Raw genomic sequence first — 23,103 nt, 5'->3', positions numbered from 1 at the left:
CACAAAATGTAATCAAATATAGTATATGCTTTTAAAATGCTATTTTTCTCAGTTTTAATTGCTCTCTGCTCTTCCCCGTTTACCCTATAAGCAAAAAGAAAACAATTTAGAAGTGGCAAAATTTTATCCTAGTTTTAACATTGATTAGTCTGGAAAGAGTTTTATTCTATATACTTTTTTTTTTCAGTGGAAATCTCTCTCTGTCGCCCAGGCTGGAGTGCAGTGGCACGATCTCGGCTCACTGCAAGCTCCACCTCCCAGATTCACGCCGTTCTCCTGCCTCAGCCTCTTAAGTAGCTGGGACTACAGGTGCCCGCCACCACGCCTGGCTAATTTTTTGTATTTTTTTGTTTATTTGTTTTTTTAGTAGAAATGGGGTTCCATCTTGTTAGCCAGGATGATCTCAATCTCCTGACCTTGCGATCCCCCTGCCTCGGCCTCCCAAAGTGCTGGGATTACAGGTGTGAGCCACCGCGCCCGGCCTCTTCCATATACTTTTTAATCTCTTGTATAGGACAGATTATATTTATGAATAGATCAAGGATCATGGACATAAGTTTTAATTAGTAAGAAGGAGAATTAGAGCATTCAGAATTGTGAAAAAATGACTCACTTTTGCCAGTAATAATAGTGCAAAGCTGAGGCATGAGAATCCCTTGAACCCTGGAGGTGGAGGTTGCGATTTGCTGAGATTGCACCATTGCACTCCAGCCTGAGTAACAGAGGGAGACTGTATCAGAAACAAACAAACTGCAAATTAAAATAAGATACCATTTTTGATTAACTTGGAAGTGTGTGTGCATGTGTGTACACCATAAAGAAATAGAAAGTGAGTAAGAATGAATACCCTAATCTGGTAAGGGGTATAGTGAATCTCACACTCTAATATATAATACATTGCAGATAGCATTAGAATTTCACACTGATACAGTGTTTGGTAAGGAAGTGTAGTCATGGTAATGGAAAATACCAATTTGTCAAGACTGATGCAAAATGATGGACTAATAGGCATTTTTTTTAAAGTTTTTTTCCAGAATATTTGTAATGGGAAAATTACATATAGTTGGAATTCTAACATTTTTCAAGATGTGATTGTGTAAAAACTATATTTTACATTGATTTTTAAAATATTAAACATAACTGTGTACCTTGAAATCTGTAGCACAGTGGTTCTCAATATTTAGAAAAATGACATATATATTTGCCTAATTCTGAAGGAATATAGTAATTGTATGATAACTAGAAGTGTACTACAAAACGGAATTCAGTTAAACCAAGTTAAGAGTATGCATTGTTGTGTTTTGCTTGGTTTTTAAAGGCACTTGTAACTTCTCTAGTCCTTTGTTAATTAAATAAGAAATATTCCTCTGTGAGGAATTTTCATTTGTGATCAGGCTAGTAAATGAGTTTCGTATTACCTTGAAGATGGGAAGCATGGGAAATAGGAGTACCAGACTCAGGAGTCTCATTCCTTTCAGCATCCATGAAACTGGGGCTGGCTTCTTTGATTATTTAAAAGTAAAGTGAAATCTTTGACCTTTTACAGTTATTTACTGTTTTTATAGATACATATTTGGTATAAATGGGATTTTTAAAGAAGAAAAACAGTAAGATTATTGTAGAAATTCAGAGAGTATTAAAGAGTGTGTGTGGTGTGTGTCTGTGTGTGAGTGTGTGTTGTGCATGTATGTAATGAGAAAAGTATACTGAGGTAACTCATAGGTAAGTAACTTTCTTAGACCAGTTCTCTTCTGCCCTCATTAGTGGATTACCCTGCTTGATTTCCACTCTTTCCATAGAGGGTCACCGTCTCTAAATACTTAAAAAATAAATATTCCTATAGTTTTTATCTTATTATTCTAAAATGTTTTCAAGGCTCAAAAGAATTTATGTAGTAAGTTGGTTCATTGCGTGTATTGGTAAATATTGGAGACTTTAAATCTTACTAAATATATAACAGTTTTCTGTAAGGCAAACACTATTAAAATAATGCTTAACATGGAAAATAACCTCACTTCGCTTCTGAAAATTAAAAATAAGAACAATTAGGATAAGTCCTTCTATGTCATTTTCTACTGTTTTGGGTATATTGATGAGGCAGAGAAATAAGTTGTCATTTTCAGTTTAATAAGGTTATTTTACTTTGGAAATATGTATCTATAAAATAAACATAGATGTATGTAAAATATATAATATATATAAAGTACATTTCCAAAGTTATATATATATATTTAACTCAGACTGCAAATATATATATGGATTTATATATATGTTATATATAAATACTGTATATAGATAAATCTATAGCTATATATTTTTATACATAAATTTATATGTGTAAATCTAACTAAATGCAAGTAATTTATTTGTTTTGAGGTTAAGAGCAATTTTAATTGATGCCCTTTGGTTGTGGCAAAATTGTGTCTTTTAAAAAAACAAACATAGCCGAGTCATTAGCTATAATTTTTCTTTTTCATACAGTTAGCATGCATGCATATCTGAATGTTCTCTCTCTGCCAGTTACTATGCTCTTTGGCCACGTTACTTTCCTTCCCTTCCTGCCTTCCACTTCTTTCCATTTACCTTTTTTCCTGTTCAAGTGGGTGCAAAGCATTGCAACAAGTCTTTTACCTTAACTCAGGATAAGATGTCTGCCTTCCCTTCTCTCTTCTTGATGTATATGCGCCCAGTCTCTGTGAGCCACTTTTCCTTTTTCACTTGAGAGGACAGGGGAAAGAGATTACTTTTCTCTCTGATTTCTAGAGTAGAGCTTGGTTAAATGGCACAGTTCAAGGCTCTCTGTCCTGACCACTTATACTTGCTTGGTTTTAAAATGGCAGGCATTTTCTTTGTCTTGTAGGAATACAATGTTGTAGAGTTGTTAACTTCTCAGACTTGTTCAAGTAAAATGAATGTTCTAAAGAGCCTTTTTTTTTCTTTCTTTCTTTTTTTTTTTTTTTTTTTTTTTGGAGAGGCAGTGTCTTACTATGTTGCCCAAGCTTATCTTGAACTCCTTGGGCTCAAGTGATCCTCCCACCTTGGTCTCCCAAAATGCTAGGATTACAGGTGTGAGCCCATTGGCATTCTTAGATTGCTGACTTCTCTAGCAACTGGTCTGGGATATATAAGGCCAAAAGAAAACCCAACATTAGAAAAATATATGTCTTTTCTATCTTTCTAGGAGCAGAAATATGGTCTTACTTTTATCTTTTCTATAAACTTGGATATCATTAGGAAAAAGAAAATAAAACATTTTATGCATTTATATGAAATTCAAACAAAAGGACTTTGACTCTTTGTAAATGTTAATTTCTGTGTTTAATTGCAGAATCTTTTAGCTGAAAAAGTAGAGCAGCTGATGGAATGGAGTTCCAGACGCTCAATCTTCCGAATGAATGGTGATAAATTCCGAAAATTTATAAAGGCACCACCTCGAAACTATTCCATGATTGTTATGTTCACTGCTCTTCAGCCTCAGCGGCAGTGTTCTGTGTGCAGGTAATTTATGTATTTAAAAAATATTAAAAACTATTATCCATGGCTTACTTACATATTTTTGATATTCATTTTAAGATAAATATATGTAAGATAATTAAACAGTTGTTTAATAGTCAAATATAATTGTGCATTTAAAAATACGCTGAAAAATCAGTGTATTTTAGAAAATGATATGGATAGGCTAATACTGTTTTATTGTGGGCATGTAAAATATTCATTGACCAGTTGCACATATAATCATAAAACTGTTTTATCATCTTGATATCTTGCAGATTGCCTTGAAGGTCACTCAGTTATAGCTATGGTTAATGAAGTAGCCCCTTAAGTATAATCAATTTTTAATTTTTAATAGAGAGGACTCACTTCTACCTAGCGTAGCCCATGTAATTTTTGATACTGCCAATGATTAGAAATTTCTATGCTATAGAAGTAAACAGTTTTAAATGAGTGAAATCTTTGTCAGGAGGAACAAATTAAAGAAAACTTTGGACAAGTATAAATACTTGTCCAAAAGTATACAACAAACACTTTTTTAAATTTAAATTTTTATTTTGAAATAATTGTAGGTACACATCTTTTACCCAGTTTCCTCCAATGGTAACCTGTTGTAAAACTATAGTACAAATTCACAAGTAGGGTATTGGCATTGATACAGACAAATGCGGAACAGCTCTATTACTGTAGGAATACTTCTTGCCATTTAAAGTCACACCCACTCTCCATTGTACTTCTTACCTGTCGCATTTGACCTCTGACCTCTGGCAATCACTAATCTGTTCTCCATTTCTATAATTTTGTCATTTCAAGAATCTTATGTAAATGGAATTGTATGGTACGTGACCTTTTGGGTTTGGCTTTTAAAAATTAGCGGTAATTCCTTTAAAAAATGTGTCCAAGTTGTTATATTTATCAATAATTATATTTTTAAATTACTGAGTAATATTCCATTATATGGATGTACTGCAGTTTATTTAACCTTTCATTTGTTAAAGGAATCGGGGTTGTTTCTAGGTTTTGGCTGTTGGAAATAAATGTGGTATGAGCATTTTTCTGCAGGTTTTTATGTGAATTTACCATTTTTCTGGGAAGAATGCCACAGAGTGTGGTGGTTAGGTTGTGTGGTAGTTTCTATTTAGTTATATAAGAAACAGCCAAAATGTTTTCTAGAATGGCTGTATCATTTTACATTCCAGCCATCAGTGTGTTTAGTTGCTGCTTATCCTTACCAGCATTTGCTGTTGTGACCATTTTTTTTTTTTTTTTTTGAGACGGTGTCTCGCTCTGTCGCCCAGGCTGGAGTGCAGTGGTGCGATCTCGGCTCACTGCAAGCTCCGCCTCCCGGGTTCACGCCATTCTCCTGCCTCAGCCTCTCTGAGTAGCTGGGACTACAGGCGCCCGCCACCGCGCCCGGCTAATTTTTTTGTATTTTTAGTAGAGATGGGGTTTCACAGTGGTCTCGATCTCCTGAACTCATGATCCGCCCGCCTCGGCCTCCCAAAGTGCTGGGATTACAAGCATGAGCCACCGTGCCCGGCCTTGTTGTCACTATTTTATTTTAGCCATTCTGATAGATACTGTAGTAATATCTCATTGTGATTTAATTTTGCATTTCCCTATGACTAATTGTGTTGAACATCTTTTCATGTGCTTATTAGTCATCTGTGTATCCTCTTTAATGAAGTATCTTCGTAGTCTTCTGCCCTTTTCTAATTGGATTCTTTAAATGAGTTTTTAGGGTTCTTTATTTATTTAGATACTAGTCCTTTGTCAGATACTTGGTTTTCAAATATTTTCTCCCAGTTTGTGACTTGTATTTTCCTCCTCATTACAGGTTTTTTGCAGGTTTTAATTTTGATGAAGTTCAGTTTATTAGCGTATCTGTTTACAATTATTTCTTTTGTTGTCAAATTAAAGAACTCTTTCCTTAGCCCTAGATCCCAAAGATCTTCTGTTTTTTTCTGAAAATTTGCTGGTTTGATGTTTTACAGTTTGATCTGCTCTTTGAAAGAAAGCACTCAGTCTGTAATCAAGTATGATATTAGCTGTAGGTTTTTTATAGATGGTATTTATCAAGTTGAGGAAATTGCTCTATATTCCTAGTTTGCTGACAGTTTTTATCATGAATGAGATGCTGCATTAAAAAAAATTTTTTTGTTGTCACTTTATGTAGTTTTTCTTGCCTATGGATATAATGAGTTATATTGATTGATTTTCAAATGTCGAACTGGTCTTGCATACAGGAATGAATACTATTTGATTGTGGCATATTATTATGTGTTGCTGGATTCAGTTTGCTAATTTTTTTTGAAGAAGTTGATTTGAGCTAAGTTAATGATAGACACTGGTGTGTAGTTTTGATTGTTTATAGTGTCTTTGTTTAGTTTTGGTATCAGAGTAATATTGTACTCATAAAATGAGTTGGGGAATGTTACCTATTTTAATTTTGGGGAAATATTGTATACAATTAGTGTTAACTCTTCTTTAAGTGTTTGGTAGCATTTTCCAGTAAAATCATCTGGGTCTGGTGATATCTTTTCCAGAAACTTTTAAATTACATAATCCATTTCCTCAATGGTTAAGGACAGCACAGTTTGTTTATATCTTCTTGGCTGAACACATGTTCCAGAGCAAACACATTTTGTATTATAACTCCATGTACCAGCATTGTCCATGTTGTATATTCATTGTAGACTTGGTTTAGGTTTCTGAATGATTTTGAGCTGTAGTGGAGAGTGAAGTTATTAGTAACTTGGGTCAATGTAAAAAATCAGTTTTACTCAGGTTAGGTGGTAGAAACGGAATGAGAGTGTTCTAAAATTTCTAAGAAGCATCTTAGCACAACCTAATGATGAGTGTCTGTTGGGGCGTGGGTAAAAGTGAGTAGAGAAGATGGTGAGCAAAATATTTTGAAAAACAGCACGTTAGGTGATTTTGAATTCTATTACTATCAAATTTGAGGACCAATACTTGAGAGTGTATTAACACTGTTGTCAGAATTGGGCTAGCACATATGGATAGAGTATATATACCTTAATGATGGCAGCGGCGGGCCATCCGAAGAGGCCACTGCTATCGTGCCAGCTGTGGCGAGGGAGGCTGGGTGGGAGTGGTTGCAGGCGCAGCAGTGGCAGTGGGGAGACCCGTGTGCACCACGCCCCCTGTGCCTTGTGTCCCCGAGGTAGCTGACTCTGCCACCCCTACCCTCCTGAGCCTAGGCAGGACCCACTCCCAGGCCTGGAGCCTCTGCCACTCCAGACCCTGTCCCTGGTCACTGCTGTCAACCTGCCATTTCTACGGGGAGTAGGGAGAAGCCTGACAGTCCCTGAAGCTATGGGGGCCGCTGTTATGGGGCCAGGCCAAGTCACCTGCTGGTCAGGGCAGTCGGGTATGGAGGGGTGGGCAGAGAGGGGACCCCAAGGCGGAACTGGATCTGGGGCAGTGCTGTGCTCCATGGAGCCAGTGGGAGCTGGGAGCAGGCAGTAGCCCTACCCTCCCGAGCACAGCTGCAGCCTTCCAAGTCATGGCTGTGGACTAGGATATCCCTGTGCTTTTTGGGGCAGGGAGCAGGCAGCAACCTTGCCCTCCTGGGTGCAGCTGCAACCGCCCACCTGTGACTGCAGACTCAGGCATCTCTCTGCACTCTCAGTGGCCCAGGAAGGCCCCCGTTACCCCTGCAGGCTTGGAGGTGTCTGCTCCCACTGCCTGGTCTCTCCCTGCTCTCGGTGGCTGCTCCAGTCTTGGAGCAAGGATTGGGCTGAGCAAGGATCGGGTACTGTTGGAGCTTGGCTGGGTGTGTGCATGCTCAGGGCAGAGCTGACATGCCAGCCCCCTGCTGCCTCAGTCCCTTCTGGACTTTGGGCATGAACGAGCATGGGAGAGTGGCTGAGGGGGGCCCTGACGGAAGTCTGGTTTTGGCATGCAGGTGCCCCTTGGCAAGAACAAACTGGGTACCATAAATGGCGGCAGGAGACAGACAGGCTCCAGGGTGGAAGGGTCCTGATGAAACCCCACCTTCAAGCTTGGGAGGGCCTGAAGCCTGGGGGCTGGGCTGCTGGTCCTGTTGAACATAGTGGGAAAGTGTGGTACTTTTTCCTACTCTCACCCATGCACCAGTCAGTGCACACTATATCTGGCCCATAAAAACCTTAGACTCAGCCAGACTCGAGAATAGGATGGAGAGATTATGAGATGAAGAGATGACTAGCTGCAGAGAGAAGCTGCCCATCCCAGGGTCTCCTCTCTGCTGAGAGCTGAGGAGGCAACAATAGGACCAGATGCAGAGAGGTGCTGCTTTTTCTGCTGAGAGCTGAAGAGACTATAGGACAGCCTGCCTGGCAAAAAGCAGGTACCCTCCCTACTGAGAGCTGAAGAGTTGTTAGGACATCCTGGCTATGGAGAGCAGCTAATGGCTGCAGGTCCCCTCTGAGCTGTTGTTTTGCTCAATAAAGCTCCTCTTTGTCTTTCTCACCCTCTGCTCGTTTGTGTGCTTCATTCTTCCTGGATGCAGGACAAGAACATGGGACCTGCCAAATGGCAAGGCTAAAAGAGCTGTAATACAAAGAGGGCTGCAACATGCCGCTTGCTTGCCATGTTGTGGGTGAAGAGAAGAAGAGAATAGCTGTGGCCCTTCGGGGAGCCCAGACCTGGGAGCTTCCTGAGCTAGGGCTTTGACTCCATTTTTGGGGCCCTGTGGTTTCTGGTGTCTCCAAGCTTCTGGGTGCTACTGCATTCCCCAGTGCCAGCCAGGGAAGCTGCTTGCAGTCTGCCTGCAGCCTCACGGGGAGCTGGTATCTCTTCCAGTTCCTGGAGCCGCACGCCCTGCTGTAGCCAGCATGCCTGGCTGTGTGCAGTGGCCAGACCCCATGCTCACTCACACACTCCTTGTTGCTCTGTTCCTGGCGCGCCATTGGCAGGCATGGGATCCCGGCCGGTAGTGGGAGCTGAGTGGAGCCTGCCAGTCTGAGTGGACAAAACGAATCCAGTGGGCCAGAGTGAAACTCAGGCAAAGGTGACACTGGCCACAGAGGTTTCCATCTGGTGAAGCGACACGCCAAGGATCCCGTAACATTAAGGGATGCTATAAAGCCCTACTCAAACAAAATACCTTAATTGCCATTTTGGTATATCAGTTCATTTTCCCCTAAAAATAAAACATTTCAGGCATTTTTAAAATACTGTAAATATTTTAGGAAAATCTTTTTTTGTTCCTAAAAATTGAATGTATTTATTTCCTAAAATCACTAGTATAGTGAAGAAATATTTAATCATTATATTTTTATAACATTAATCTAGAAATATTTTATTATCTAAGTATTTATTTCACTGTTACATATAATTATATGTACTGTAATAACATAAACCATAACATACTGTTAAGTGGTGCATTGTTTGGATAGTATTTTACTTAACGAGTTTTGGTATTAAATCATTTGTTAAATATAGACCCTTAATTTTTTATGACATCTAGCCTATAACAACTTTTTTTATTTATTTGCTTTTTATTTGTTCATTATAGCCTGTTTTAAGAAACTTATCATTTTAGAAGAGTTTTGGATTTATAAGAGAAAGAGATTGAAGTTATTGGAAAATTTAATGGATCAATGTAGGGGTAGGATTGTTAGAGAAGAAAGAACAGGTTAAAATTAAAATCTATTATGCAAAGCAGTATGGAGAAAGGGAAGGTGAGGAGCAGGTTCATGACTTGTAGGTTTTGTATTTTATTCACTGAGAAGCAATGGAAGTGGAAAGGCTTAACTAATTGGATAACCATGTAGCATTGAGGACCCTTTTTGAAACTAGAATACCTACCTTCTTAGTGAAGAGTCTGTAGAATTAAATGATTTTCTTTCCTAGTAATGAGCAATTTAGTAGCAAGAACCATGCACCTTTGGAATGGTCCTATTTTCTTCGTGGTGTGAAGTGGATTAGGAAAATGAGTAGAAAGTGCTAGTGAGAGAATATGGGAAATATGTAGCTATGGTTTCAAAGTTGGATGAGGGTCAGAGGAAGTTGGGGAAAGTTGACAAACTGGTTGTGATACAGTTAAGCTAGATGTTCACAAGGGTGAAGAACAGGTTTTGTGTAGAAGTAGGATAGGGTTGAAAATTAGCAAGTTGTCATAAAGGGTTTATTTAATAAGTAACTTGCTGAAGTATGATATACGTGATTTTTGATGGTATAAAGAAGCCTGAACTATGAGACTGTGGTAATACCTAGATCATAAAATAAGATGTTGAAATTAGGATGATACGGTAATTGAAGAGGAAAAAAGTGAAATTATAGAGGGATGCCTTGGAGTATGTAGATGAGTATGAAAATTTATATTATAGGATGATATGAATTTCAAAGGGGCATCTGTTAAGTAACTGTGGTAGAGAAGTGGTCTTGAGATCTATTGTTTTTGAGCCAGGAGAGCTCTGTAATCCATATGATAGTGGGCAGAGTGGACCAAAGAGATCTCAAGGTGACAACTAAGATGAAAAGGTAAAGAGGAGTTTCCACAAATATTTTCCAAGAAAAATTATTCAAATTATATTTCTGAATAATAAATGAAGCGTCAGAGGCAGTTGTAGATGCACTGAGAAAGGGACCCTGTCATTTGTGGCCATCTTTTTTTTTTTTTTTTTTTTTTTTTTTTTTTTTTTTTTTTTTTTTTTTTTTTTTTTTTGTTTTTTAGTTGAATTACTCCTCCTGGGTCTTTTCTGTGTCATTCTACTTTTGGACCACTTCTATAACACTGCTGTAATCTTTATAATTGTATAGGATCTTTGAAAAGTTCATAGTTAGAATTTAAAAATCGTAGGACTTTCCTTTGTGAGACGCCTTTTTTCTTTTCTTTAAAAAAAAAAAGTGAAATTTTCTTCTACAGTTAACTTGCATTTCGATTCTTCAGTTGATTTGCCTTGCTTAAAGGGTGGTGAATGAGCTTTTGGCTTCCTTGTAAGCCCATTTAGCAGATAATTCTGCTCTTCCTTCACACAGTCAGTTTATTCACAAATTTTGGAATTCAATTCTCACCTCCCTCAGTGCTAACATCAGACTTCTCGGCCAAATAAAGTTGTTAATTAAGACTACTCGATATAATTCTCACATCCCTTAAGTGTTAGCTCCAAACTTTTTTTTTAATCAAATTATACTGTAGGGAATATTCTTCATAATTGCTAACTCTTTTAGATGTATTCTCCTATAAAGTTACTCATCTCTTCCAGCATTTATTACAAAATCTAAGAACGAAGTATCCTTATGGAAGGATGTTACTATGGATCAGTAGATTTAAGAAGGAAATTCAGTTGAAGGGAAATAAAGAACTTATGTAGAATCAAGCAGGTTGCCTGTATAACCAAAGTTTTGGTGATGTGTTGGAGATTAATATATAATTGGACTCCAGTTAAATGAAAAATTGATAAATTACAAAATACTTTGAGAAGAATAAATAACATTACATTGATACATTAGCTATTAACTAACATTCTCTCCCAACAAAATAAATTTTTTTTACTACATGTAAACTATTGGGGATGCTATGTTAAGTCATTTCTATATACAGTATATATATTATCTCATGTGATTCTCATTGTGAAAGTTAGATATGAACAAAACTTGTTTTATAAATGAGAATATTAAAGCTGAGAGATTATAATTTTTCCAAAGTCACACAGCTAGTAACTGTTGAGGCTTGGGTTGTGACTCCAGAGCTATTAGAATTTAAGGCTTTTCTTAAGTGCAGATATTCATTATTGTCCCTATTCTGTAAACTGTAATTGTGTCTTGCTTTTGTGTTCCTAACCAAGATTATTAGTGTCTTAGGGCAGTGACCCCTCCGCCAGCATATCCTAAACTCGTGTGATCATGAAAAGCTTTTATTCAGGGGTGTGTCTCATAATGGGGACTGGTGAATTGAATACAGCTGGCTAAAATCACGGGAAAAGAGCCTATCACCCTTTTGTTTCCTTACAGAGAGGTCACACCTCTCATGGGTTTAGAGTGTGAAATTAACAAATAAGGTAAACTTGGGTATAGATAAAATTACCCTTGTACATCACTTACAGCACTTGTAAGTGTATTACTTTATGTGGGTTTGGTACTACAACTCTTATCATTTCCTCTTACCTTTGATAATATTTCTTCATAGCCCTTAATTTTTAAGTTTCCTTAAATTTCTTGGCTACGTGAACAAGGTATTTCACCTCTTTGTCAAGACTGGGGAACTGTCGTGCCTTTTATATGTTCTTTTTCTGGTTTGGCTAACATGAGACATGTTTCAGGCTTGAGTGAATCCATGACCAGTTTGGTATAAGTGATGCCCTCAAGTTATTGCTGAGCTATGTAGTTTAATTTTCTTATTTTTTACATTGAAGGCATGTGATGTAACTTCACTGTGTTAACTTTCTACCTAGGTGTCTCTTCCTCAGATAGGATAATCCCACCATTTTTACTGTTTACAACAAACGTTCATTATATATGTGACATTGTAGCATTCCTTGAATTCTTTTCTATATTCTATAATTTTTCCATTTTTCCATTTAAAGTCCAGAAGTCTCTTCATCATTTTAATTTCAAGCTTACTGAAAATTGAAACTAGTACAGTGGACACCTGTGCTACCCTTTACCAAAATTCACTAATTATTAATGTTTTGACACTTTGCATTTTGCTCTCTTTTAAGTATAGGTAAAAAATCAGTCAAATATTAGCAAAAAACCACCTATGAGTTACATACATCATGAATATTGTCCCTAAGTACTTCAGTAATGCATCTCTTGAGTTGAAGGTTTTTCTGTGTGTTTTTTTTTTTTGTTTGTTTGTTTTTTAAAGACACAGTCTTGCTGTGTCACCCAGGCTGGAGTGCAGTGGCGCAATCATGGCTCACTACAACCTCCACCTCCCAGGTTCCAGCGATTCTCCTGCCTCGGCCTCCTAAGTATCTGGGACTACAGGCACCTGCCACCACGCCTGGCTAAATTTTTTTGTATTTTTAGTAGAGACGGGGTTTCACCATGTTGGCCAGGCTGGTCTTGAACTCCTGACCTCTTGATCCGCCTGCCTTGGCCTCCCAAAGTGCTGGGATTACAGGCATGAGCCACCACACCCGGCCAAGGCTATTCTTATATAATTAGAACACCATTATAACTTTTAAGTAAATTAATATTAGTTCAGTGATATAATCTTACTATATAATTCATATTTAAATTTTGCATTTGTCTCCAAAATGTCTTTTATCTCCCTCCCCCACCCCCATGCCATGTGAGATCCATTTGAGGTTCATCTGTTACGTTTGATTGTTATACCTCTTTCTTTTAATCTATAACATTTCCACACTTAAAAAAAAAAAGTATGTGTTTTAATGATGGTGACTTTTCTTTTTTTCCCCTGAAGAATCCAGGCTACTTGCCTTTTATAGTGTCCCATGCTCTGGATTTGTCTGATAGTTTCTTCCTGATTATATTCAAGGGAAGTGTACTATAGCAGTTAGTTGCAATACTTATCGTATATTCTCAGGAGGCCCATAATATTAGCTTGTTCATATACCAGTGCTGAGATTAATCACTTGGTTAGGGTGATGGTTGTCAGATCTCTCCATTGTACAAGGAAATTTTTTTTTGCTTGTATTAAGTATTTGGGGAGATTAGTGGCTTGGGAGGAAGGATACAGGGAGATCAATTGAATATCCTGTTTCTCAGTAATTTTTTACTCAGCACTTGTAGTATTTATTGATAATCTTTGAACTTAATATTACATTAGTGATTGTGAAATGGAGATTTTCAAATTCTGTGATTTCTTCTACATTAATTACTTGTCATTCTTCTGTAAAGGCAAGCTTTGCCAACTTCACTTACCTTTTGTTTTGAGTATTCCAACTCAAAGATTCTTTTCATTCCGTAATCCATCACTAGGGTTATTCTTCTTCATGTTCAGATTGTCGTAAATTTGACCTTTGGGAACCACTCATGTATCATAGCATATCTCCGTTAGTCTGCTTTCTGGTACAAGATATTCTAAGCTTACTTTGTATGTTCTCTGCCGTGGAACTGTAATCAGCATTTTTTTCAAGGAGCCCTGGTTCCTCTTAGTAGGAAATGATATTTAGAAAGCAAAAGCTTAGCTAGGTGTACGCTTTACTGCTGAGGTAGTGTCATTGCTTTGAGGCCTTTTTAGTAGAGCTAAGAGATATGGTTCTGTGGGGATGTGTGTGTGTGTATAAATGTATATACGTATTTTAAAATTATGACTTCAGTTAGATACGTATTATTGTAGCAGCTTATTACATGTTTTCTTCTCTCTTTCCCTCATTCCATACTTTTATCTCCTTGGCCTGAGACATTAATACAGGTATAGCAGGATCTGTCTTGGTCCATAAAGAAGTCCTCTAGGGTAGTTCTCTCATCCATAGCAACTCAGTGAGTTGAAGCTGATGTGAAGGCCTCAGTGAGTTGAGGCTGAAGTGGTATTACTGATCACTTCAGTGAAAGTTAGTGATAAATTTCTTACCACCTGTTATAGGTGAAATTGTTTCTTTCCAAAAAGGTATTCTGTAGTCTTAACCCCCAGGTATCCTAGAATGTGGCCTCATTTGGAAATAGGATAGTTGTAGATGTAATTAGTTAAGATGAGGTGATAGGCAGGGCAGGTCTTTAATCCAATATGACTGATGCCATATCAGGAAAAGAGGGCAATTTTTTTCCTAAATTCTATTTTATTACATTGTTACAGACACACAGGGATAATGCCTTGTGATGGCAGAGGTGGGAAAATGGAATAATTTAGCTGGAAGCCAGGGAATGTCAAGTATTGACAGCTATCATCAGAAGCTAGGAAGAGGCAAGGAAAGATTCTCCCCTTCAGTTTTAAGAGGGAGCATGGCCCTACTGATACCTTGATTTTAGACTTCTAGCCTCCAGAACTATGAGGTTTTTTTTATTTTGTTTAAGCCATCCAGTTTGTGATACTTTGTTATGGCCACCCTGAGAAACTAATACACCACCTTTTACCTATTGGGTGATTCTCACCATAAACAAAACATCCCACAAGGGATGCATAAACACAAGTCAAATATCCCTCTGGGGCAGCTCCCCCAAGTATCTGAAGGCCAGCCTCATTTTGGAGAGATCTCTACTGTGATCTGAGGGCTATACGCTTCCATAAACACTTGAAGGTCTCTTATAACCCATTCCTGGTACAGTTCATCATACGTAATGTGGTATTGGAGCAATGACAAGATGGTATTAAACTTTTGCATGAGAAGTCCAGCCCTAGGGAGTGTATGTAGTGCCCCTATGAAGTTTTGCTTACAATTATTGAGGTCTCCCAAATGGGACCTTCATTGTTAAGAAACCCAGGTTGGCAGTGCCTTCACTGTAGCCTCTTGGCTGGCTGGTAGACTTTGGTTCCTCCAACTCAGTTTGATGAATACATTGTGTCCACGATTCTAGGCAGACCCGCAGGGAGTAGTTAATCCAATCTGTCTTATTGACTATGCCACTAACAGGCCATCCCTTGTTCCCTCCTAAGAAAGACTGAGCTATGGCCATGGGAGTGGGGCTGAGAGAAACATGAGAGAAAGGGCAATTGATGTTTTGCATGAGAGCTGGGGTCTTCCATTAACACTTCTATAAATTCCTTCTTAAGATTAAGAAGAATGACAAAGTTTGTTCAGACCCCACTGGTGGAAGATGGCAGATCCAGCAGTTGATGGTTTCAGAGAGCTGCACCAGTATGTTTTTTCATGTGAGGAAGTCTTCAAAGGTGGTTCTCAAAGACAAAAGATTTTACTATGTCTCCCTCTCCTTTACCTCCTAGGATCTGAATTTTCATCTTCACATACTAGAATTTTTGCTTGCCCTCATAAAATCACTGTCTCCCTCTGAGTATCTGTAACTTCACCTTTTCTCCAGTTATCCTGTACTAACACCCAGATTATTAGATGTTCGTCTGGAGAGTTTTAGTATGAGAGAAATAAGGGCATTTCAATAAAATTTATAGACTGATTACATCCTTCACTGTGGCCTCCATAGGCCACTGCAGGAGGGCTTAGTGTGAAATACACTCAGCCAAGTGGTCATTATCCTTATTAACTAAGACTGTGTCAGTAAAACCAGAGAACCCAGTGACTGAACCTAGATTAAATTTGAATTTCCTAAGCTTTTTTTTTCCCCCAAAGCTAAGCTGCCACCCAGGGGATATATTGGTTGAGTTTCCTCAAGTTAACTGTCAAGGGGGGAAAGGAAGCATTATGCCCCGGAATGGTCAGGACAGAATCTTAAATTTTCAAAATATATCTGAATAATGCCCGCATCTCTTGTATTGATCATTTATTTCTTAGGAAGCAGCCAAGAAGAGATGAACTCTTTCTTGGGATAGATGCGTTTAGTCACCAAACTGCCTTGTTAAGCTTTGTGGACAAAAAGAGGAGAGGAAGTCGAGTCACACATATTTTCATGTTAATTTTTGAGGTGTCTCAAATGCATGTCACAATGCTGGATGCTAGCAGATGTTAGGGCACATGGGATGACTGCTGAATACCTTACCTATTGGCTTATGTTTTGGTGGCTTTTGTGGCAAAAGGCACAGTATTATTAGACTGCAAAATAGTCCAGAAAGCCAGAAATATTGATATATTTTAATTTGAAAATTCACAGTGGAATGAATGGCCGCTGTTAACTAGCACAAGGTACTCTAACACACTGTACTCTCACAGTGAGAGTCTTAATACTAGTAAGGTGCCAGTGATAGCCCCAAGAAAAGGACAAAGGCTCATTAAAGTCAGTTTGCTAAGAACAGACTAGCATGGCTCCTGCTCTGCAAGGTTAACCGGCCAGTGTTTGATAAGAGTCTCAAGTCTGGTATTCATTGTAGCTTCTGCATGAAGTTACAGTAATGGAGCCAGGTAGCAATGGTGGTGATCTGGTAAGTGTAGGTTTGATTAGCAGCTTGATTCCAGATGGTTTGTCAGATTATGGGTCCTCACTGTGGGCATCTACGTTAAGTGACCTCTTGGTGACTAGTTGGCATGTGTGATTTGTTGTCCAAAAGATTGATGTTTCAAAGAGAGGTGTCTTTATCTTTTAGTCTGTAGTCTTCCAAGTGGCAGATCATTTGGTTAGGCCAGTGGCAATAGTCAGTACAAATGTAGAAAGATTTGTCAAAGTGGGTCTTGGTCAGGACTCTGAGGACTGCCTTGAATTCTGCCCACTGAGCGAACAACCACGCCCGTTTTTGGTATTACACAGCTGGTTCTGAGGGGAAACAGCCACAGCAGCCCATCAAGCACAATCACATTTCAACTTAGCAGAATCATCAGTTACCCAGGTCCGGGCATTTAGGGAACCTCTGTGAACTGAGGGCTCCTGGGACATTGACTTTGTACTGGATGCAGCAGAGTTAGGGATAAAGTTTCCCAGAAGAGATAGCAGCTGTTTTTTAATGTAAAACGAATGGGTTGCCAGGTCAGCTGCACTCTTAAATATACCATTTCCACAAGGAAAGCCTGGTGGACGCTTGATACCTTAGTCATCAGACCCAAGTAGACCAACCCCAAAATAGAGATATTAGGCATTTGTTTGTACTTGGTGGTCTTGTCAGGCTGGTGCTGTCCAGAAATCAAATTGGCATTGGTACATGGGAGATAACTCATGTTGCCATAGGCATTAGTCAGCAGAATTCTCAGTCATGGATACTGTAGTTTGAAGCAGTCGTTAGGTTTGTGTGTCCCCAAAGACAAGGGGTGTGGTTTGCTGGACATTTGCAGTGCACCCTGTTGGATTGTGTCCTTTTCAGAGGACGCTGGTTTGTGGGCTAGTCTATATAAAGAAGACGAATGCTCCAGTGGGAGATTAACTTATTTCAGTACCTAAAGAGTTAAGTAAGGTGTTGGGCCTTCTTTTTGGGGTCAAGTCTGAAGAGATAGCAGTTTTTCTTTCACTGCTGGAGAAATTGAGTTTTTGTAGTCTATTCACATAGTCGCAAGAAATTTTATTGGGTGCTGTTGAGATACTGATGCCAATCCAGTTTTCTTACTTTGAATGTGATTTGTTTTTTTGCCTTGCAGGCCAAAGTGTATTTTACATTTTTTCACTGAAGGCTGATAATTCTGCTATACTATGTCTTACAGTTGATTATTCTGGGTTGCCTTTTTCAGGCACACAAAGAACTCTTCAATATGTATATAGGGACTTTATTTTTAGAAATGTTATTGTATCGTAGTTTAAAATAACACTTCTATTTCATTGTTTTGTTTTTCTACTTCAGGAATTCTAATTCTCCATATGTTTAAGCTCTTAAAATCTATCCCATTCCCTCTTAAACTTTTATTTTGTTTTTGTTCTCTTACCTGCTTTTAATCCTATTCTTAATGTCCTTTATTTATTTTCAGTCAACTCTATTTTTCTTTGAAGACTTTGTAATACAGACTTCATTTCTGCGTGGATTCTGTCTGTTTTGCTTTTTTAAAACACACTGATTTCCTGAGTGTTACTAACTGTGATGCATCGTCTTTTGTGTTTTATTTCTATTTCTAGTTGTTTAATTTCTGATTTGAGATTTTCTGTCTTCAACTGCTTGTTTAATGATATTTACTTTAGGTCGGAGTATTTGTTTCAGTTTTCTCTTCGTGATTTTGTTTTTAGGGAAATTTTTTATCAGTTGAAGAATTTTGATTCTTTCTGATTTATTTTTGTAGTAGCCTTGTACAGATGCTGTTGATCATTTACTGCTTCTTAAAATTTTTTTTTTTTTCCTTTCCTATACCAGACGAGAAACCATAGTTTGTATGTGGGGTGGTGATGGCTAGACTTTTGAGTGTCCTACTGATTTCTTAATTCAAGTACCCTTTCTGCTCATAACATGAAATTGGTCGAGTTCAGCAAGCTTATTTTTCTCCCCCACTCACTTCTTCCTCCCTCCTCTCTCTTTCTTCCTCTCTCCCACTTCTTGGGGTGGCATATTCAGATTCTGAGATAATTTATGTTTCTACAGGTCCCTTAATTTCCATGACCTGCTTCTCTGTTTCACTTTGTCACCAAGCCACTAATGGATGTCTGCTTCTTCTAAGTTGTTTCCCACTCCCCACAAAGTAGTGCATTCTTAAGACTGTCATGTTTGTTCCTGTGTACTTCCAAGCCCCTTTCTTTGTGTTCCACAGTAGCCACTGTTCTTACCCACCATGTTATAGACCTGTTATCAGTGTTTTCCAATTCAGCTGAGATTCTGTCTTTCTTGGGGTGATTCCCACCCCCGCTGCCCCCCATATTTCGCCTCTGCCAGGATCCCTCTTACCCCTTTTTCCCCGTACAGTCTCCACCTTCCAATTCTTGCATGGATTACTGAACTTATAAATGTTTATTTCCTCACTTCCATTTACATTTATATTCTGTAGGATTCTTTTTATCGCGCTTACTGTACTGACATTAGTAGTTTTGATTATGCTTTTTGGAGAACTACATGGTTTTTGGAGTTCTTTGTTGGTTATCATTATCCTACAGGAACTCATTAATTTTCACGTATAGTTTTAATCTTAGTAGGATAAATTGGAATCTGACCACAAATAAGAAAGTTCTTTGAGGACAAACTTTTTTTTTCTTTCTATTTTTTTTTTTTTGGAGACAAGAGTCTCACTCTGTTGCCCGTGCTGTAGTGCAGTGGCATGATGGCATGATCTCTGCTCACTGCAACTTCTCTGCCTCCTGGGTTCAAGTGATTGCCCTGCTGCAGCCTCCTGAGTAGCTGGGATTACAGACATGTGCTACCACGGCTGGCTAATTTTTGTATTTTTAATAGAGACAGGGTTTCACCATGTTGGCCAGGCTGGGCTCGACCTCCCAACCTCAAGTGATCCACCTGCTTTGGCCTCCCAAAGTGCTGGGATTACAGCCTTGAGTCGCTGTACCTGGCAGAGGACAAATACTAGCATTTCACTGATGATTATGATCATGTGTTGATGCTAGATCACGTGATGTTCAGGGCTTCAGTGATGATGATCATGTGTTGATGCTGGATCACGTGATGTTCAGGGCTTCAGTGATGATCATGTGTTGATGCTAGATCACGTGATGTTCAGGGCTTCAGTGATGATGACCATGTGTTGATGCTAGATCACGTGATGTTCAGGGTTTTGGACTTCCTATGCGCTTAGTAGGATTTTATTGAATGAAATGAATGAAAATTTTTTCATATTGATGAAAAACTCATTGAAAAGTTTTTTGATAGCTACAGGAGTAAAAATCGTATAAAACAGTGCTTTATTTCTCTAAAAATGCTCTATTTATATAGCTTATAACTGAAATAAATGAAAAAATAACTTTTAAAACTTTAATCTTGATAGCTGCTCTTAATCATTTAAAGATAAAACTTTCTGCATTTTTATAGGTAAAGCTAAAACTATTATATATTATAAAGTCATAAATTACAATTAATCTTTGTATTATTTTTAAGCATTTGTCCTTGGTTTCCATGATTTTACTTTATGTTAGTCATTTAACATATTAAATGAGATTCACTAATTTTCATGGTCTCAGACCTTAGTCCTCAAATAATTTCTGTTAGATGCATAAGAATCCTTTTGTTTTTTTTTGGACCCATGAGGATGACTTAGTACAATCCAGTCAATATGAGTGAAACCACTTGAGATATAGTCCTTTCTTGTGATAGGTTGTTGTCTTTGTCACCATAATACAATGAACAAAATAATATTCTTTTTATTTATCAGAAGTTGGTGATTATCATGTGCCCATGCGAAAGAGAGTTAATATAGCAGGCCTGAGATTGTTATCCTTAGAAAGGGGAGCTCCCAAGTGTGGCCCTTGCTTGCCATATGGGAACTTGGATTTTGGGAATTTTTCCACCATTGCTTACCTGACAAGGGTGGTTCACTGTCCCTGAACTGTTTACAGACAATGTGGTTAATGATGAACACATGCTTTTTTTGTGTGAGTCTGGAATTTTGCCACCTACTATGCAGAGGGCATCTACATGACCAACCTTCTTGGGCGCTGAATCTGTAATGAACCTCCCTGGTAGAAACACTTTACACGTGTCACAACGGAATTGATCCTGTGTGACCTGACAGGGAGTCACTGTTGGAAACTTACCTAGTTCACCTCAGACTGCACCGTGTGCCTTTTCCCTCTGCTGATTTTGCTTTGTGTCCTTTCTCTGTAGTAAATCTCAACCATGAATGTGACCATGTGCTGATTCCTCTGAGTCTTCTTAGTGAATCACCAAACCTGGTGACGGTATCGGGGACGCGCAACACACAACCTTTTAATAATTCTGAAAGGTTTTCTCCTGGCCTTGGCAAGAAGTTGTATATTTAATATTCATTTTAGTTTTTATTTAATTTTTCAGATCTGTAGAATAAGCCTCCCCTGCCCCTAAAGAATCTTAAATAGAACTAGGGACAAAAAGAAACCTCATTTTATATATTTGTGGCTTTTTACCGTGGAACTGGATACTAGTGTGGTGATACTATATTGATACTGGCATATATTTTTGAACCAATTTTTATTGAATGGTCACTATGTATAAACTCTCTCCTGGATCCAAGGGGAGATGATGGCGAACAAAGTGACCTGACTGCTGCTCTCATTATGTCAGAGTCTAGTTCGTAAATGTCATGAAGGAAAAGCACAGAGATTTGTGAGAGGATCCTGCTTTTTCCTGTTAATTTGTGTGTTCAAAAAGATTTATTTAAGGGAGTGATAATTGCAGTGTTAAGTTATACAGGAAGACTAGGAATTCATGCGGCATGTTTATCTGCTCCCATGTACTAGACATACCTCTTTGCCATGTATACAGAGTGTGTTATATGTATTGTGTGCCATGTGTGCTCTGTAGCTATAGAAAAGTTGGGTTGAGGCCGGGCGCAGTGGCTCACACCTGTAATCCCAGCACTTTGGGAGGCCGAGGCGGGCGGATCATGAGGTCAAGAGATCGAGACCATCCCGGCCAACATGGTGAAACCCCCGTCTCTACCAGAAGTACAGAAAATTAGCTGGGCGTGGTGGCACTCACCTGTAGTCCCAGCTACTCGGGAGGCTGAGGCAGGAGAATCACTTGAACCAGGGAGGTGGAAGTTGCAGTGAGCCAAGATTGTGCCACTGCACTCCAGCCTGGTGACAGGGCGAGACTCTGTCTCAAAAAAAAAAAAAGAAAAGTTGCGTTGGGAAGGAAGGAATTTCACAGAAATCCTATATCAAGAGTAAGCCTAGTTTATCAAAGGAAATTAAAATTTGGGTCTGGTGCAGAGAGTGAGAGGGGAAGAAACTGGAAGTAAGGTCTGAAAATGCAAATAGTCAATGAATTTTAAGCTAGATGGTGGGTATCCCAAGGTTTGCATACCCTTTTGCCATTTACTGGAGACTTTGTTATGTCTCATGTTTTTAACCTCATGACCACTCTTGAGAGAGAAATTACTAGTATTGTCATGCTAAAAAAGGGAAAATAAAGTGTTTCTGACTTTCTCAAACTTATACATTATAAAGTTGAAAGCCAGTCCACAACTCCAGATTTTCAAAATTCATGCGTTATCTATATTCTTTCTACTTGGCCACATCATGATAATAGGTGTAGTATTACATTGTTTGGAAGTCATGTTAAACGTATTATGGTTATTTTGTATGTATCTAAGGGCCTTGCCAAAAATCAAAACCAGACAAAAAGAGACACAAGGAAACTTTTGGAAGTGATGGAAATGTTTATTAACTTGACTGTGGTGGTGGTGACATGAGTGTATACATATGTCTACACTCACCAGATTGTACCCATTGTATACATTAATCATGTGGGTTTTTTCATATACCAGTTATACCTCAGTGAAGCTGGAGGAAACAAATAGTGCAAGAACATTCCTTCAGTGTTTAGCATAAGATATTCCAGTGGTGGTCTGGCAGTTCATTAATAAAATTAGAGATGTTTGGAACAACATTACTGGGTAGAATAGTTGCTTGTAATGGAATTTTATAGTATCACAAGATAGATCTCTCTCTCTATAATATATAATGCATATACTCAGTTAACTGGTTAATCAGTAGTTCAAGAATTATTTAAGAATAGTATGTGAATTTCTATGCCTTTTATTCAATTTTGTTGAGAATCTAAAACTCCTCTAAAAATAGTCTATTAAAAATAAGTTTGATGAGAAAAGTTAAAAAAATGAAGATAAATACGTATAAATACATGAAAGGGTTCCTGGCATACACTAAACCTCCATGGATGTTTCTTGTGATGCCAATACTTTCAGTTGACTAGAAAAGACATAATCTACATCTCTTGGGACACACTTTCTATAATCTTGTGTCTGCCTTTTTAATTCGTTACAATAAAGGTCTTTAAAGTCTGCATATATTGTGTTGTTTACCCCATGAAGCTAAACAATAGACTTACTGGGAAATCCTGCAGGATTTAAGGTGTGAGTTAACGCTTTCCTCATTTTGACTTCTCAGGTTTTACAATATATATGTGAATTTACTTAACAGATACTTTTTGAGTATCGTGATAGTTCCTGGACATGTTATCATAAACAAGGTTTACATTGCTTTGTTGTTTTGTTTTATTATTTAAGATTATAAGTGTTATAATGGATTGAAGTATCTTGAGGCAATGGCCTGTATGTCTTA

General features: G+C 38.2%; 1 protein-coding gene across 3 annotated transcripts in view; it reads left to right on the top strand.

Moving 5' to 3' along the window:
• The window catches only part of TUSC3 (tumor suppressor candidate 3), a 236,351-nt gene that overhangs the window by 89,646 nt on the left and 123,602 nt on the right, over nucleotides 1-23,103 (top strand). For 2 of the 3 annotated variants that reach the window (XM_030812346.1, XM_030812345.1), the window contains exon 1: nucleotides 3,331-3,498. The exons of the other annotated variant lie outside the window; for it this stretch is intronic. In XM_030812346.1, coding sequence (XP_030668206.1) covers nucleotides 3,359-3,498 — 140 coding nt within the window. In that variant the 5' untranslated portion in view covers nucleotides 3,331-3,358. Of the gene's footprint in view, nucleotides 1-3,330; nucleotides 3,499-23,103 lie in introns of those variants that run through there. 3 annotated transcript variants of the gene reach the window in all.

The sequence above is a fragment of the Nomascus leucogenys genome, chromosome 4 (assembly GCF_006542625.1).
Source record: "Nomascus leucogenys isolate Asia chromosome 4, Asia_NLE_v1, whole genome shotgun sequence".
NCBI classification, from domain to species: Eukaryota; Metazoa; Chordata; class Mammalia; order Primates; family Hylobatidae; genus Nomascus; species Nomascus leucogenys.
Note: the sequence above shows the minus strand (reverse complement) of the source record. Positions and strands in the feature narration are given on the sequence as shown.